The 18,604-nt window shown below is 44.8% G+C and overlaps 1 protein-coding gene across 4 annotated transcripts in view; it reads left to right on the forward strand.

Annotated features, from left to right (window-relative positions):
* LOC117728805 (AT-rich interactive domain-containing protein 3B-like) overlaps nucleotides 1-18,604 on the forward strand; it is a 46,388-nt gene that overhangs the window by 22,594 nt on the left and 5,190 nt on the right. For all 4 annotated transcript variants that reach the window (XM_034529667.1, XM_034529668.1, XM_034529670.1 and 1 more), the window contains exons 3-6: nucleotides 86-160; nucleotides 454-526; nucleotides 15,251-15,434; nucleotides 17,273-17,532. In XM_034529667.1, the coding sequence (XP_034385558.1) occupies nucleotides 86-160; nucleotides 454-526; nucleotides 15,251-15,434; nucleotides 17,273-17,532 (592 nt within the window). The remainder of the gene's footprint in view (nucleotides 1-85; nucleotides 161-453; nucleotides 527-15,250; nucleotides 15,435-17,272; nucleotides 17,533-18,604) is intronic.

The raw sequence follows: 18,604 nt of genomic DNA on the forward strand, positions 1-18,604 counted from the left end.
TAATAGTTACTACTCTCTAGGTGTTTGTCACCACTTTCTGTTTGTTTACTCACCCTATCTGTGTTTTCTCTCTCGTCTGTTGTAGAACGGGAGTGCAGGCTGGGCGGATGAGGCTGACAGTAGCAGAGGAAGAGGAGAGGCCTCCAGAGACTTTGCTAAGGTAAGTCACCGGGGGAGGGGGTTCAATCATTGAACAACACCAATTACATAACCACATTCATTCTTATAGATATCAAACTAGTGGAAATTGTGAACAAGTTAACCTTTTGTGCCAGACGCAGAGCAAGGGGACAGTTGCGACATTCAATTCAATTCAGTTTATTTTGTATAGCCCAATATCACAAATTACAAATTTGTCTCAGAGGGCTTTACAACCTGTACACACAAGACATCAGTGGTCAACTTACAAGTCGGCGCACCGTGGCCCTAATAAGCTTCCGTTTCCTCTCTCAGTTGTATGAACTGGACAATGACTCCAAAAGGAAGGAGTTTTTGGATGACCTCTTCACCTTCATGCAGAAAAGAGGTAAGAGCACCCTCAAGAAACCCATATATTTATATATTAAGAAGCATCTGCCTCGTTTACTTTGGGCACCCCAGAGTACAGACGGGGTTCTTTTTTTTTTTTTACTCGGCATCTGGAATTTCACTGTATTGGTGTTCGGCCTACAGCACAAACGGTTTATTTGGTCAAGCACATACAACCGGAGCGAGGATAAAGACGGAAACATAATAGTTATTTTCTTTGTGGCTTTGTTGTTCCAAATGTATTGGCTGGTCCATAGCTGTCAAATATGCTCCGTCATCAATCAATTAAAAGAAAAAGAAAACGTGCTCTAACTCTCACTGGCTCAGAAAATCCCCTGCTAATTCCCTTCCCCAGAGTAAAGCCTTTAAGGGGTCAGCAGGTGAGATCAGCAGGTGAGATCTTCCCCGGGTGATCCTGTGGCGTTGCAGTATCAGAGCCAAGAGGCTCTAGCACCGGCCTAACTTATTTAGTTGGCCAACAGCCGGCGAGGCTCAGCTGACCGCGTGTTGCTTTGACGCTCCCTTCAAAACCCCTATGACCAGGGCAGCTAATGCACTTAAGCTTCTATCAGACAAATCTGTTGGCCAACAAGTTACATGGCTTCAGCAATACCTCCCAAGGTGAATCACAATGTTATTACAGTGGCGCATACTTTACATTATGTTTTGGCAGTGCGTGTGCGTGTGTTCATACTTCATTATGTTTTGTCACCATGTATGAGAGTGTGTACGTGATGCATAGTTTGTTTGGTCAGACTGACGGATGATGAGGGTGCAAAAATGTGTGTAGCCGGGTCCATGTGCGGAGCGGCTTCTGAGTGTCTGGTCTGGTCTTAGCACCCGGGGGTCTTGTTTGGAGGGTGATGAATTAAGCCGAGTTGGGGAGAGAGACAGCGAGAGAGAAAGGGAGGGACAGGATCTGTCAGGGCCCTGTTAGCATCTCTGTCCAGTGGCAGACGCTGGGAGTGGTTGGCTGACCCTTTTACTCGTGCTGGTCAGACGGGGAAATCCATCAAGCTGACTAAAATGCCACCTGACAGCAGATAACTGGCCGATTTTTAAAGTGCGTCATGTCACATTATTCTCACTAGCTTTGCGTTTACTTTAGGCAACAACAAATGGGTTGACTTTCAAGTCTTGTTCATAGCAACACTGTTTAGTATTGAGCAACACAAATATGGAGTGAACATTGATTTAAAAAAAAAAAAAAAAAGAAAAGACGAGTAAAGACAAATTGGCTTGTAAAACTATTCCACCTCAAAGCAAAGACAACGATCTGCTCATGATTAACATTTTATTAGAACTCTTGTCATTTCAGTTTTTGTTTAACTTGTTTAGCCGAATTACACTTCCAGAGTGAATGATGGTGAGTAAACTGGAATCGGCTTGCGCGGATCAAGTTCCTGAATCGTCATCGGTACATGTGACCGGTGGGGGGGGGGGGGTCATCTATAATAGACAAGTGTGAGGGCGAAGGAAGACGAATAAGGCCAGGATGGATGCAGGTTTTTTAATTTTTTTATTATTTCTTTGTGTGCCCTCAAGTGAAAGGGCCCCGGCAGGAAAAAAAAAAAAAGAAGCAAAAATACGTAGTCATAGAAATGACTGGAAAGGTTAGAATAAAACTGCCATGGCTGCATCGCGCTTCAAATTCAAATACAGGATCTGGCAATGCTATTGGCATTAGAGAGCATTGTGCAGGAGCATAGGGTTTAATTTCAGCTACTCTAGAGTGAGTTTGTCACCCCTCCCTTAAGACAAGAGGCACTTGGCTGACCTCTGCAGTCTCTCAAACCAGAATCTTAATCACAGGGAACAAATTGCTTTGTTGGATTCCCTTTTGCTGTTGGTGCCAAGAGTTCAAGGGATGAGGAGCAAGCCTAGCTAAGCTCTTGTTAATGGTACCTTCTAATTACTGTGCGTTTTACTTCTCCTTCCATTTCACTTCCCCGATATGGGCGTCAATATTATATTCATTTTTTTAAATGACAGAGTACTTAGAAAGCCTTTTTGCATTTAATGTTGCTATGAGGAACAAGTGTGCGTGTGTGTGTGGGGGGTGGGGATAACAGCTGGTGATGTGGGAAATGCCAGCCTCATCATTTCACTGACCTTACAAGCCGAATGCTTAAAAAGCACTAACTTGTTTTGTGAAGCAGATTGGTCCGAGAGAGACAAATGGTGAAGTGCTTTTTCCCACCTCACCGTGGGGCCTCTAGGCCTTGAGAGGAAAGCTACAGCGGAAGGAAATCTTACGAGGGATTCCCATTTCCTGCCTCTGCGCTTAAAAACAGGCACGTGAGTGTGTGAGTGTTAATGGCTGAGGAATTTTAGCAGCTGTCCTAAAGCCTGTCTGTGCGTAAAGGGGCCCATTGATGGGCTCTGAATCACAGAAATGGCAGACTCCACACATGCAGATCCGCTAACTTCCGCTAATGGCCACGACATGTAAATGAGGCCTCCTCGTGTTGGAAGAGTGTGGGCGGAGGATATTGGCCTTCAGAGTCATTGTCCATCATATCATTACAGGTTGTTTTTTTTGGTGCTGCTTCACCCCCACTGGGAGAGCGGAGAAAAGCTGCAACGCCATTAACCACCTCAAAGGTTTTTCGATGAAGCAGATGGGGGGGGGGGATGTTTGTTATGGCTTGACACCCCAGCCACTTTCTCACTTGGGATGGGGGTTCGGGGCAGGAGGCGGGGTTGGGAAGAGGTGATCGAGGTGGAAGGGTTGGGGGGCTGCGAGATCTACGGTTGTGCGATAAAGAGGGAGAAAAATAAAGAGTGATGCAGCCAACTGCCTGTCAGCGCTGTCCACTTGAGATGATTAATGGCCACAGGCTGTGATGGACAGAGCCAGAGAGAGAGAGAGGAAGAGAGAGAGAGAGGGGCTCCTGTTCAGTGAAATCACCAGTCAAGAAATAAGGGAGTAATAGGGGGGTAAAGACGAGTGTTTTAGCTCTTTCTACTCCAGCCAGAAAATCCCACACATCGTGGTCAGGAAAGGCTCGATCCATCCCAGTGTGACGCTCTTAATGTGAAGTGTAGATTCAGCTTAAGAGGTGCCACATGGTGTTCTATCGCCGCTTAAGAGTTATTTTAGGGGGAAATCCCTCCGTAGTCGATTTAGGCCCGTTAATAGCAATAAAGTGCTAAGCCGGACTTGTCTGTCATTAAGTTGCTGTGGTCTTGACGGGGCTGGGGAAAGATGTTCAGAATTAGGAGGAGGGAGTAGGAGGGAACGAAGGGAAGAGATAATGATTATAATAAAGACGTCTTATTTAGCTCGGTCAGTGGCCCCTATCATTCAAGGGCCATAATTCAAAATGGCGTACATGGTGTATTTTTTGTGAAAAGGAGCACATTTCTCTTTCAAATTGTATTTTCCATTTACTGAAAAATAACCTGCCATTTTTAGGTTACTACAGACAAGAAGAGCCCATCCCCCCCCACACACACACACACACACACACATGATTTGCTTTCAAACAAATGTCTGCCAGTGTTTCAGCTTTTGAAGAAAATTAATTTTCCGATCACCGGTTAAGCTGGGTTTTTTTTGGGGGGGGGGGGTTGTGTGGTGTGGTGTGGTGTGGGAAGATTGGCCTCCCAGCAGGACATTAGAGGAAGTTCCCTAACTGTAACCCTGAGACCGAGAGCTCTGTCCACACCAATTACACCATGAATGGGCTCTGGGGGATCCATGTATGCATTATATTACTCCCCCGATCAGCCTCACACTGGCCCTCGTAACAGGCGGGTCCTCTGTACAAACACCACACTACAATAGGAACATTCTCTGGTTCTTTGATATGGCCTCGTTTTCCTTTTTAGTTAACACCCCACAACTTCTGGAAAGTGGCAGCACCTGGTTGTTTAGCAACAAAAACACTGGACATTGTGGGCACGTTGGGCCATTTTCGATGATGTCGGGTCTCGGGCAGAATGATTTTCATTTGAGATCGACCTTTTCAAACAATCCATGCAATAGTTGTCATATACAGTCGAGTGATCCACTTATTTCACCCATTTCTGTATTCTGACTCATTAAAGATGCAATTCTCCCAATCGATGCAGTTTTCAGGACCCCAGAAGTGCGTTTTACTGAGACTGCACCAATAAAATGCAGTTAGGAAATGACATTTTGTCCTCTCTTGTCTTTCTCTCTGACTCCATCCCCTTCCTCCTCCTCCTCTGCCCCCACTCCATTCTCCTTCCCCCTCTGTTTATTGTGCTACAGTTACAACCACTGAAACTTGATAACACCATGGGGGATAGGGGTGGAGGGCCGCACCGTGGCCCGCTCGGTGAGGCTGGGGGGGGGTTGGATTAAGGGGCCTCCTGTCCTACACAGGATGATTAATGATCTCCAAAGAAGCAGGGGCCAACTTTTTTTTGATGGGGCAAACGCTGACGTGCAGCAGACAAGGTAGTGACCGTTGCATGTCTGTATATGTGAAAAGATTTTTAAAAAACACGAGGGGCAGACGGGAAAATCACAGTAGGAGACGAGGACAGACCGGGTGCCAGAGGGGAGGTTAAGGGAGGCATCGGCCAGCTTGCCTAAAGACAAGACCCTGCTCTTTCATTTCCCTTTTGAAAGCACCCCGTCAGCGGGCTGAAACTGACCGAGCTCACCAAGCAGACAGAAAGATAATCAGGCAAACGTACCAAAAAGGCCGTCGCTGGTGGCGAAGGGCCCCTACTCTCAGGAAAGGGTGGGGACCCACATGACACACAGATTCCAACCACTGCTTTCCAATCATTACTCCAAGACGGACTCTAAAAGAAGAGACAAAACTATTCTCATTGGACAAATCCTCCCCCTGTGCTCGCGATCAAAGATGTTGTGGTCAGCGTGTATGCGAGGGCTGAGATTATCTTGGCAGACTCCACCAATCAGCTGGCAAATTACAGCCCCGCCTATGGGGAGCGAGTGTATGGTGGTTATGCTCCTCTCGTCTTTCAAAACAAAAGGAAATAGTAGTTTTAGATATTTTTTATTGGGATTGTGTCTGGAGATGTCAGAGTAGAATCTTAAGCCTTTTTTTATTTTTTGTTTCCGTTACCAACCGAGACTACTCTTTGTGTCTCTTCCTCTCTCTGTTTCTTCATCCCAACCCCCAATCCGCTCCACCTCCCTGTTACTTCCTCCTGTCATTTAGCCAGACTGTTCCTCGGGCCTGGATTGCCACTGTGCTGTCCATCTTTAATTACGACCATACTGTACAGGGATTTGAGTCCCGAAGCTGCCGAGCTTGGAGATACTTAATCAACACGCATGTAAGAAACGGAGCAGGGAATGGGCCGAGCACAGGCCCGAGCAGATTCATGCTTCCCAGCGAGGTCATGGGTCGGTGTAAAAATAACACGGGCTCCTCAGATCCGTGCACTTTGTTGTGGCTTCAGTGGAATACGTTTGGAAATGCCCTGAAAACCAAATGCTGTTATATTTCTACAGAACGATTGTCAGTGAAAACACAAGCTGTTTTAATGAAGACGGTATCGCAACACCATTAAAATCAACATCTTTTTGAATTTTCTAAAAGGTCTAATGTGAAAATGATAGATTTAAATAGATTCTGGTGAATACAAGATAAGACGGGACTAAACACTTTTATAAATCAAGAAGATCCACATTAATATCCACAAACATCTGGTTTAATTTGAATCACTTTCTTTGCGCCGTTGCACCTTTTCATGTGAAACATTCAAATTCTTTCCACTCAAAATATATATTTATATGTCCTGTGGGGTTCTTGGTGAAGCGGTTCCCTCGTGAAGCTCTCCCGCGACCAACAAATTCCCCAAACTTCTGCTATCTCTGCATATCTGCGTGTCTTACGTCTCCATCTGTGTCCTGTGTGTGCTCTTAAAGCAAAGTTTCCCGGCCTCCACACCCCTTGTGATGGATGGTATGAAACGCATTACTGCCCCCAGAGGAGCCCTACACCAGCACAATAGCCCTGAGCTCTCTTCCAGTGCTGCAGAGCTGCACTGGAAGAGAGCCGCGCAGCAACGGAGACCTGAGTGCCTAATGGAAAACATTGCCGCTTAGTTGATGTGGTTTGCTGTTTGGGGTGCAATGATAGATAGTTTGGTCAGTTAACAAGTTATGATTGATGAGTTTTCATTGTCCGCAACCGCGCTTAAAACTTGACATTTCATGGTCCTATTTCTGATGTTTTTATTCTGTTGTGCAACTTCGGCTCCTCAAAGTATTGAAAGCCTCTAGATGTTCAGACCTTTTTAGGTGTTTTTAAACGTAGCATTAAGCGGTTCATACTGCTGTCGTTTTCATCCAGGGTGTGTTGTTTGGAGTTGATACATTAAAGCGTATGCTGCTATTGATCTCATTTGAAGTCACTCTGCATTAAGAGCATCGGCTGAATCCTTTAAAGGTAAATGTATGACTCACCGTCATGGATTCCAAAAGCCAAACGTAATTAGCATTGATGGAAGTCGACATTTCCAAGATGAGTGTGCACACACACATACGCCGCCCCCGTCCACTCGCCTGTGATTCCACATGTCCCTCGCTCTCCTTGGGTTATAGCAGCTGATGTCTCCCGTATTGATCGGTGGTGCTGGGCCCCAAATGGGACTCGTCAGCTGATGGCTTTATCTGTCAATCCGGGTGTCCATTGATCGAAGCAGTTAGCTGTGTTATAAAGCTCACTAGAAGGGGAGAGGGACACCCTCAGTGTTGCACCTGCCAGCGAAGACAACCCTGGCACCTACTTACACTTTAAACCAGCAGTGAGCTGTCACAGATGACCTCATCATCCCCTTAGAACATGTTTTTATTCTTCTCTTTTGTGCATCTTCAATAACCTCTCTTACTTACATTGTTTCTCTTATGCATACTCTTTATTAGCTTATTTGTTATTTTCTTTTTAATTAGTTCTAAATGTGCCTCTCAGATCTCCCAGACACATTTTACCTGAGCTCTGAGCAAATCGAGTGAGCCTGACCTCCGCAGCTTTGTCTCAAGAATCCACAGTTTATGCCAACCCCCATTATGCATACAACATACCATTGTCATGTTGCGGTGACACATACATTCTTGACATTTCTGCAAAGAGCAGAGATGGCTGTTTACAAGGCCAAGCTATTGGGTTACTCTTTCTTCCAGTCAGATGTAAATATAGAGCAGAGGTCGTCCACTACGCTTGACCAAGCTGTTAAGTTTTATAATTGTCGGAAGGAAGGCATCCGCTGATACTCTAGTGCATGTTATCGAGTGTGCATCGCGGTTTAAAAACTAGATGGATTAGGAGTGCTTGGCCAGCAAACAGGTTTTGGCACTTCGTGTTAATAATATACATATTGTATTCAAATTTAGTTTACTATATACCTCTTAGTGCGTTCATGGATATTCTTAAGTAGTTCAACTTGTGGATAGAAAAACAGCTTTTATTGACCAGAATGTAACTCACAATACAGGCCTGTATCGTCAGTGTTTATAACCACCGCACATGTCAACAAAGATTTTAACCTCCCCGCCCCCCTCTCTAAATGTCCTCGCGGTCATCTGCTGCGTTCGCCTTTCTATCAACAAGCTTGCTAATAAATTTGATTTTGACGAAAGATATTTTTCGCATAATCACATTACAGCTGGAGGCTTTTAAAGCCAGCTCAAGACACAAGAGTGTCGGATGTTCTTCAGATGGAGGGGGGAGATAATGAAGGACGCATTCAAATACTTGCAGCAGAGCTGGATATCCAACATTAATACTTTCTCAGTATTGACCAAATTATCTCTGGAGCATGTGACCATTTCAGCACATTTTCTATATAACTATACAGTGTTGGAAAAATAAAAAAGCATCAAAACTCGGATCTTAAATCTAGCAATGCAAACATTTTCAACAAATACCAGCATTAACATAATTGTGCAATGTGGGTGGCCCAACGTTGTTCCCGCATGTCTCATACATGAGCAATGTAACAGGTTTAGGTAGTTTCTGCATTTTGTGCAGAGGCGTACAGTCTACAGCGCTAAAGATATTAGAAAAAAACACACCTCAGGCCAAGCGTTGTCAATTCAATCCCCCGTGGCACGTCATAAAGTGAGTGCACAGCGTGCTGGCCTCACAGTAGCACACTCAAAGCGCTACGCCTTTGGCTAGTACATTGCAAATTCATCAGCCACCTGCACAATTTCACTAGTCAACTAGATGTTAATGGAAGACAAACATTCCCATAGAGTGGTTGGTTACCTTCAACTAGGGCTGCTGGGTGAAGGAACTAGACTCTGCCCGAAGCAGTAATGGATGGAAACATAAACCGATACTCGTATACACGGGCAGTCATCAAGACGCAAAACAGAAGGTGGAGGGTAAATGTATGCAATATATATATGTATGTATGTATGTATGTATGTATGTATGTATGTATATATGTATATATATATATATATATATATATATATATATATATATACACACACACACACACACACACACACACACACACACACACACGCACATATGTGTGTGTGTATATATATATACATACATACATAAACTCAAATTCACAGATTTCTGAGAACCTCCATTAATTGAAGACCAGTCTCCAACCATTCATCCGTCTCTTTGTCAGCTCCATATCAGCCTGCGTTGATTGGGGTCCAGTCAGTTGATCTGCTGGGTCTCTGGGGATCGAGGGGACTTGGGTTACAGTCAGAGAGGCCATCTCACTTTTTGCGCCATCCAACCTTTTCAATTCACACCCTCCCCCCTCTATCTCACCAGGTGACCCATCTTTGTGACACATGGAGTAGGTGTCATGTTTCCCTTTTTCTTTTTTCTTCCGCTGACTCTCTTTCTCTCTCTGTTCGTCGCTCTAATTCAGTTCAAAGACGCCCCTCAGTCAAATGATCGAGGCGGAACAAACCAGTTAACTGTACTTTAAACACCACATTAACTGTATCGGACTTGTCAGTGCAGAGATTCATTGCCGACTTGTACTGGGCAGACCTCTAATCGTGTAATTCAAGTTCTAATAGTGTCATTATTCGTAGCCGGCGAGCCTCCCCGACCGGGGAAAAGCAGCCGGAGAGATTTACAGCTTCTGGCGGTTGTTTGGAGGAGCCTCTGTCGTTTTGTGATGTTTTACACCACATGTCGAAAGAGTTGACAGTACACAGGAGACAGCTCCTTTTTTAAAATACTGTCTTGTCTGCTCACTGCAATAATTCTTGCTAAGAAGCTACTCCTGCTGCTTCCTGAGTAAATATAGCTTCAAGTGACTTATCCATCATTGAAGGTTAGCTTTTGTATTTGTTCTTTTTGTCGAAACAACTGTGCGGAAGAGACGGGCGCAACAAAAAAGGCTTATATGAAGGTAATTACTTGACCGTCAGAAGTTAGATTCTCCATTTAATCAATAAAGCAACAAGTGCGCTCTTGTAAAGAAGACCTAAAGGTTTTTTTGAGCTGACGTGCGACAGCTCTGTCACTTATTCGCGTGGAGCAGACGCAGTACTTTGCTTTGTGACTCGACAGGAATGAAAAACTATGCAGCCACTGGTATTGCGCTCATCGACCCACAATGCTGTATTGTGGGCGTTATTAGACGGCCCCTCTCTTTCTATCTCTCTGTCCGCATCTCTATCAGCTGTGGCTTAAGCGTCACGCTTAGAATAGCGATGTATCTATAGTGTAACGTTACATTTAACTTCCCTGAATGTGGAGGGTGCATATCTCAACACTTGATATGAATTGGTCCGCCATGCGAGCGGTGGCTCTGCCTGGACTAAAGATAGAAAGTTCCTTACACTCAAGGCTTTTTTACCATTTATGTCCCTGGCCGTGCATTAAAAATAAAACAAACATGCCCCGGCAGAGCAGGGTCCTTACAATATGCTGCCTCGGACGTACACATGCATAAACTAAACAGCCAGGAGGCAGCCCGGCGTAAGGTAAACACTTGGCATGCGCAGACCAGACATTTGTCTCTCCTGTCAGTGTCTTACTGTCCCACGTTCACGAAGGGTCTGGGCTTGTTCTGTAATGACAGAATTCATCAATTGGAGGTGTCGGCAAAAAGCGGGAATTGCAGCACTCGAGAGCCTTTTGAAAACACCAACAGTAATACTCCTCGTTGCAGTTTATGCCTTCAAATGATTTAACGGCTTCTTATTTTAGGCCAGAGAGTGTGCACGCTTGCTGCTTTGGCATCGGGGTTTCTCTCCAACGGTCGGTCGAGTGCGCTAAGTGAGCACACGTCAACTGAACTGAGGAGGGTGGAGGGCAGGGAGTGCGATCCCTGGTTGGGTGTTATCTGGTGTGGTTGAGGAAGGAAGGAGGAAGGTGTGGGTGGCTGGGCTGGGGGAGCTCTGAGAGGACTCAGACGCTGCCACGAGGCCAGGGGCTGTTTGTGTTGGCTGACACCTTCCTTACAGCAGTAATCCAGTCTTTCTCCAGCTGGCAAGTTACTACACCTTCCCCCTTCTTCCTTCTGTCCTCCCTCTCTTCCCTCCTGAAAGCTCCAAAAATGGTCTCTTTCTTTTTTTTCTCACACTTTTTAATCTCTCTGTTCTCTCTCTCTCTCTCCTTTTTTTTTCTCCATCTCTGTCTTCCCATCCGATCTTTACATTGGAATTCATGTCATCTAGTCCAAAAAAAGTAGAACGATCCAACGAATTAACCACTGGAATTAAAGCAACCAAAGACTCTGAGATGATATGGATCTCCCCTCTGCCCCTCTCCTGCCCCTTGTCCGAGATCCCCCGTAGATGTTAGTGAAACCTCACACCAGCCAATGCTCATTCAGTACAAATGCATTTCCTGTGTCTTGGCCGCTGGATGGCTGTCGTTCTGTCACTTAATTATTTAAAAAATGCCCATCATGTGAAGTCAGCGATATGCAATATACCACAACTGGTGCCAGGGGCACCCAATTGATTTATTATAGAAGCCCCCTTTAATGTGAACAGCTGTTTCCTACTAAAAATAGGTCAGGGGTCAAATAAAATGACCTTGGTCCTTTTTTTACTTCCCCCCCCCCCCTTCCTTCCATTGAGATAGAAAGCTGGATGTGAGGTGGGAAATGGGAATGTTTGATTCAGATGGTCTGTGTCTGTTTGCTTTTGCTCGGCGCATGGTGCCACTACAAGTCATTATTACTGATTGTGTATGGCCTGATCAATGTCTCCAGCCTCTGGAAGGATGGCTAAAAGGCTTTTTACTGGATTACATCATATTTTACTGTATAATTGAGTTTGCGTGAACGTGTTTTATTATCATTCTGTTGTGTGTTAATGGAGAGATTTATTTTCCCGTAATGTAACTGCTATAAATAGTTTCTCTGCAGGGAAATCACCCCGGGCATAAAATTCAGCACGTAAAAAGATATTGATTATCTGCACGAAATATCAAAACACGCATCACCTAATATCAAACCCTATCCAAACATGAGAGATCTGTATTGGTCAAACCTCACCGTTCTGTCAGACTCTCCATCTATATCTCTTATCATTTGAAGTCTAGCCGTTTGAAGACAAGCCGTGCGGCTCTTGTGTTCACTGTGGAAGTCGGAGGAAGGACTTAGGGAGTGGTTCGGGGGCCCTCAGCCGCGGCACTTCCCACCAGAGCGACCTCTGACCCCTGATGCCATTAATCACTAGGCTCCTGATGGCCCTGTCCCTGGGGGAAAATCAGTCCGGGGCAAAGGATGATGGGAGGTGAAGCCTGCAGCCAATTACAGATTGGCTCTGAACAGCCGAGTGGACAAATCAGGGCTTTGCAGGGAGATGAAATACCCAATAGTTGCCTACTTGAGGCCTGCGTGGCCTCGTGGCATGAAGTGGTCTCGCGACACTGCTGATCACGGTGTCGCCAGTCTTCTACATAATAGTGAGCAACAAGGCTGAAATGGGAACGACTATAACGGCAGAATAGAGTGCAAATTAAAGGGACCGTGAGGCGGAGGAGTTGTGTTGCTGCGATCAAAAGAAATGTTTTGGACCCGTCTAATTAAGCCTGTTAGAGCTAAATGTCTCCAGGGTTGGATACGGAGCAGATGTTGGACACCAAAGGCGGGCTCTCAAATTAGGGAACTCTCCGGCTAACTGCCCACGTGTTGCTAATGTGATTATTATTATTTTTTTAATTTTGGGGTCAATTACGATATTATCAAAGGGGCTTTCACATGTGTTTGGGCCACGTTGAAATGTGAAACCTGGCTGATGAGAGCGTTGACTAATTAATGCTGCTTTTAGGTTTCGAACGCGCCTCTGGTACACTTAAAATATATCGATAGGTTTGGTTTACTCCCTCACACATGCTGTGAAAGTAGTTCCTCGTAAATGCATAAAATCCGATCGTGATTTGTCAGCAGCCGCTGATAAAGGCGTGAATAAAAGCGTAGGCGTGAATTAAGGCCTAACTAACTGCTAGCCTGTCACTCTGGGGGCCAGTGCCGTTGTGTCTCATTTGTTGTGCTCTCATTGTTCATGTCCGGGCCGGTATGAAAACATGGCTTCCTGCTGACCTGCAGTTTAATTCACACATCAATAACCCCCGGCTGATCTCTGACCCCTTTTGGTTGTACTAATTGTTTGATGCAGGATTGATGTCCAACGCTGCATTAAATAACTGACGTGGCGCCGGCAGCAGAGCATTCCTGGTGCTGTGACCCGCTGCGTGTTCTGGAAATGGGACAACTGCCCGGAGATCTTTAGTGGAACATCTAGTTTACTATCCCAACTTTTTTTTTCTTAAATATAGCGTTGCTTCTTTTACGTCTGTTATGAATTTGGTAACCACATTTGTGATCCACTGGAGAACATGAGCTTTCTCTGTAAAAAAAAAAAGTTTTTAAAAAACGTTTTCTTTTCTTTTCTTTTTTTTTTTAAAGAAAATAATAATTTATAATTGATTAGAGGGATTTCATACAGACCCAACTTTTACAGAGTCATTTAATATGAAATACTCTCCCTCTCCTCTTGCTCTAATCCAAGGGCTCTGTAAGGGAAACTGGCATCTTGTTTTGTTAATTCTTACGGTAATTGGCTCTGGAGATAAGATGGCTAATTTCCCATAACAGCATTTTCTGCAGCTGAACAATACTAACCACGTACACACAAGCTGTGTTGCTGCTGTCTTCTACATGCATGTTGCAGTGAGAGGAGGTCTTACAAGTATGTTTTGGGTTTATATACATATGTTTATTTCTCACACATCAATACCATCTGGTGCAAGCTAATACCATCTTTAAATCTTAATTTTAAGTGGACAAAATTAACTTGACAAAGGATGGATTTTTTGTGAAGGGGTGTTGCATTATATTTTACATACGTACCAAATAAACTGGTTCCACTGTAACCAGTGTATTTATTTCATATTATATTTGCTCATGCATTTCTGCTCCTAATGTGTTCTCTTGGCTGCCTGTAATTACACTCACATCCCATTGTTGCCATGTTAAGACGCAGAAAGAGGAAACTGTGGTGGCAAACAATGGCAGTTCAATATCGCAGCCTCATCGGCTTTCCCCACCCCCACCCCGTGTGGGGAACCACTGCTCCATAATGACATCTATATAACAGGCAATCGGTCTCTCTCACCTCGCCCAAACACAGGGTCCAAACATAGAAATCTGGACAAACTTCAAGAGGGATTCTCAGTGAACACAACGGCAGCGAAAGCTTTAGTTTCGACGCCTCAAACATAACCGTCGATATAAAGTTGTCCACTTGACATGTCGGAGCCATAGGGCCCCTGATGGAGCTGCCACGCCTTCCTGGTCGCCACACTTATGTGTTCACCTCGGCTTAAAGACATGTTTCTAACTTAAGAAAATGAATCGGGGCTAATCTTTGTGTTTGCTGTTTTACACGGTCATTAATGAGTCTGATTGAGAGCAGCCTGTGGAGGGGCTGAAGGATTGGCTGGCATTAGCTGCAAGAGCAAATCTGTGCGACTCAAACTGCGGTAACAGCAGAGGGGTGTGGATTTACTCGGCACAATCCTCTAAATAAGCTTCATTATACTGGCCTATCCAGGAGCCCCACTCCCCCACCCCCCACTCCCACACACCGTTGCCCAAGGATTAGCAGGTCGTCACAATCCACAGTCCCCTCCTCCCGCTACATGCTTACACTGTTACACATTGCACTTTTTGATTCCCTTCCCCGTCGCGCTCCCTGCAAGCCTCACTGCAGATAAGCTGTTGACAAGATTAATGCATCTGTATCAAAAGTCTAGAGCTGCTTTGCTTTGTGTTGTTTGCGAATCCCCTTTTCGAGGTCAAGTCAGATTGCCTTAATTTGGCTAATATGTTTTCAAGCCAAATGTAACAGGCGTGCAGGCAGCAGGCCGGACACCTTTCTCTTACCAACATCCTGTCAGCACTTAGTATCTGTATCTCGAGGTCTAAAATGACTCTGGGTGTTTCGGCATTGATTGGTTGATGAATGAATGCATAATTTAGAAATCGCTCTGCTTTGTCATTTACACTGCAGCAGCTTTAAATGTATTTTCTGTGTTAGGTGCCGATATGTCTGAGCAGGGACTCGCACACAAGAGAAATTGTCCGCATTATGGGTTCCATTCCCGTCGGGATTGTCCATGTTAAAAATGCATGCGCACGTGATACACAAATGCACTTCATCCACCATAAAGCATTCATTGTGCCTCACTAAGCCCTTGCAAATTCAGATATATGAGTTATACTGTATTGATTTTATTTTATGGTTTTCCCCTCTCCTCCACAGGAACCCCAGTCAATCGTATCCCCATTATGGCCAAGCAGGTCCTGGATCTGTACATGCTGTACAAGCTGGTGACAGAGAAAGGAGGCCTTGTGGAGGTTATTAACAAGAAGATCTGGCGAGAAATCACAAAGGGACTCAACCTTCCTACCTCCATCACCAGCGCCGCTTTCACTCTGCGCACACAGTAAGTCTTTGCAGCCGTGTTGCAAAAATAAAAAAACGGCTAAATTAATTAAATTTGCTGCAGTATAGCTATAAATTGTCTGACTTATGTTAATCTTATATAAGCTCTAATTTAATTTGCGAAAACTAAATAAAGAAGCTCACCTGGAAACAATCATCTTCCTTATACCATGAATACGTGGATTTCTGTGTGTGCTGGTATGAGTGCGGATGTCAATATTAAGCCGTGATGTAGTGTTTGTACACATGCGGGTTTGTTTCCTCCACCAGGTCGCCTTTCCATCTTCACATTCAATCCCTCTGCCCATTACATCACACATAGCCCCAATTGATTCCCATAGATTTATTGACGTGATCTGGGTCAGAGTTCACAATGACTAAGGTGCGGTTTGACTGACAGATTGTACAGCGACTGTAACGATCCTGCTATCTGGATGGAAATCCTGCCGTAGATGTAACACCTCTCTATCCTGTCCACTGGCAGTGTGACCTAATGAACCTTTATGTATTTTTAATGTTGGTGGGCTATTGTGTGCAGCGTTGCTCCGTTGGCTCTATCTAATGGACGCTGTTCATAGCGTCTTATTGATCTGCTTTTCCACGATCATGCAGCCAGCACGCACAACACTTTTTGTTCATTTGACCCAATTCTCTTATGGGATGGGGGGGGGGGGGGGGGAATACTAGAGCTGTGACTGCGCATACTTGTAGAGCCCCTGTGATGTCATCCAAGTGTACGCTGCATACAACATTTTTTTTTTTGGCTCAGCCTTGTCATACCACTTATCTAGCTTGGTAACCACGCACTTAATGCTCTGAGAGCAAATAATGTCTGTAGCCAGCCATGACTTACTGTTGCACCCATTCATACAGTATATCACTGCTATTTCATGCACCTTAATAGGAAGGTTACTGTCAGCTTTCTGGAGTCTTTTAAATGTGTTAACTGCAGTACATGTGAACGCTTTGACTGATTTCCTGCCTTTAACATTTCAAAGGCAGAGATTACTGTACATCTGCCCGTATTATGTGCTTAATTTGTATTTTAAAGGGTGACATATGCTCATTTTCAGGTTCATAGTTATTTTCTGGGGTTTCTACGAGAACATATTTACATGTTTTAATGCAAAAAGAAATGCTCCATTTTTGTGTAGGGGGGATGGAAGATACTCTGATGGGGGCTGGTATATATTATGAGTCTACATGTGACATGGGGAGGGGAGCCAAATCTGGATGGCATGTTAAATTACATGTTTGCTGATCTCAACAGCCCACAAAGAAACTGACTCTTTTTCTCTCTGTGTGTGTGTGTGTGTGTGTGTGTGTGTGTGTGTGTGTGTGTGTGTGTGTGTGTGTGTGTGTGTGTGTGTGTGTGTGTGTGTGTGTGTGTGTGTGTGTGTGTGTGTGTGTGTGTGTGTGTGTGTGTGTGTGTGTGTGTGTGTGTGTGTGTGTGTGTGTGTGTGTGTGTGTGTGTGTGTGTGTGTGTGTGTGTGTGTGTGTGTGTGTGTGTGTGTGTGTGTGTGTGTGTGTGTGTGTGTGTGTGTGTGTGTGTGTGTGTGTGTGTGTGTGTGTGTGTGTGTGTGTGTGTGTGTGTGTGTGTGTGTGTGTGTGTGTGTGAGCACTGAAGGAGTTCTTTTTGATATGTCACATTTTTAAAGTAAATATTTGTACAAGATCACTCCAGATTATCATAAGTACGTTTTGATTTTGAGTCTGTTAGTACTGGTTATGTTTCTGAGCCAGATTAAGCCAGTACGTCTGGTAATGCTAATACTTGCTATGTGAACTTTGCTGTGGTGTTCTGATGCTCTGTGTCCGTGTGTGTTCTCCACTCTCAAGGTACATGAAATACCTGTACCCGTATGAGTGCGAGAGGAAAGGCCTCAGCTCCCCCGGTGAGCTCCAGGCCGCCATCGACAGTAACCGCCGCGAGGGCCGTCGTCCGAGCTACAGCAGCAGCCTCTTCCGCTTCTCTCCCTCTCCCAGCACGGCTCCCCACATCCTCTCGCCGCCCAAGATGCACCTTTCAGCCCTTGGGGCAGGGGCCTCGGGGGTCCTCAACGGCCTGCAGGGCTCACCGGGACACTCTCTGAAGAAAGGTAGGAACCATGCAGTCCACGGCCAGACACAGAGTCTTCTGATGGCTTTAATACAACCTCTAGCGAGGTTTACTTAGTATCATACATATTTTGAAAATAATCGCAGAGCATCATGGCAGCCGAAGGAGGAGGCTTATCTTTATTCGACAAATAAAAATGCAGGAAAAATAAGTTAGCGGTCTGTGGGAATTACCTTCTAACACAAGCCTGCCTGCAAGTAAACGGGCAGCTCGGATATATATGTGTGAGTAACTATGAAGGGTTAAGAAGGGTGTTGCTGGGGGGAAAATGAGCATCAATGCTCAGTTCTTTAAACTGGGTAAATGTTTACCACAGAGAATGTAGGCTGGTTGGATCAAACTGGGGAGTTCCCATTACAGATGTGTTGAGACTTTGAAGTATTCATAGGGAAACACTGCCCTCTGTCGCACTTGAGAAACACTACAACTGGGCACGGGCACCTGAATGAACAGTACTTGCAGATGAGGTTTGAATGATTTAGGGAGGCTTATATTTTAGTATATATATATATATATATATATATATATATATATATATATATATATATATATATATATATATATATATACATACATACATACATACGCCCTGACACTAGACCAAAAATAGTTTTCATCCCAGCACTTGCTTCTTTAATGTCAAATGTGTGTGAATGTGTTCGTACGCGTGTGTATTGGTATGACAGTGTGTGCGCATGCAGGAATGTTGGCATGGTTGTGTGCCGTTACATGTGCGTATTACGTTCCCGCAACATGTCATGTTCTCATATGTATCTTGCCATCAGAGTGTGTGTGTGTGTGCATTTTTTCAGTCTTTTTATGTGACTGTGTGTGTGGTCCATCCAGGTGTTTTAAGAGTCCACGTGTGAACCAGTCTTGCTTCAGGCTGCTGGGAGCACTCACCTTTACTACTGATTAATAACACGGTTCCCACGCTGGAGGGGACACTTTATGAACTTTGAAGCCTTCTGTCCACATCAGGGGGATCCTGTTGATAACTGTCATTATTACCCTGCCGTCTTATCTGATGTCACTTTGACTTGGCTGGAATG

Source organism: Cyclopterus lumpus, chromosome 3, assembly GCF_009769545.1.
Source record: "Cyclopterus lumpus isolate fCycLum1 chromosome 3, fCycLum1.pri, whole genome shotgun sequence".
In the NCBI taxonomy this organism is placed as follows: Eukaryota; Metazoa; Chordata; class Actinopteri; order Perciformes; family Cyclopteridae; genus Cyclopterus; species Cyclopterus lumpus.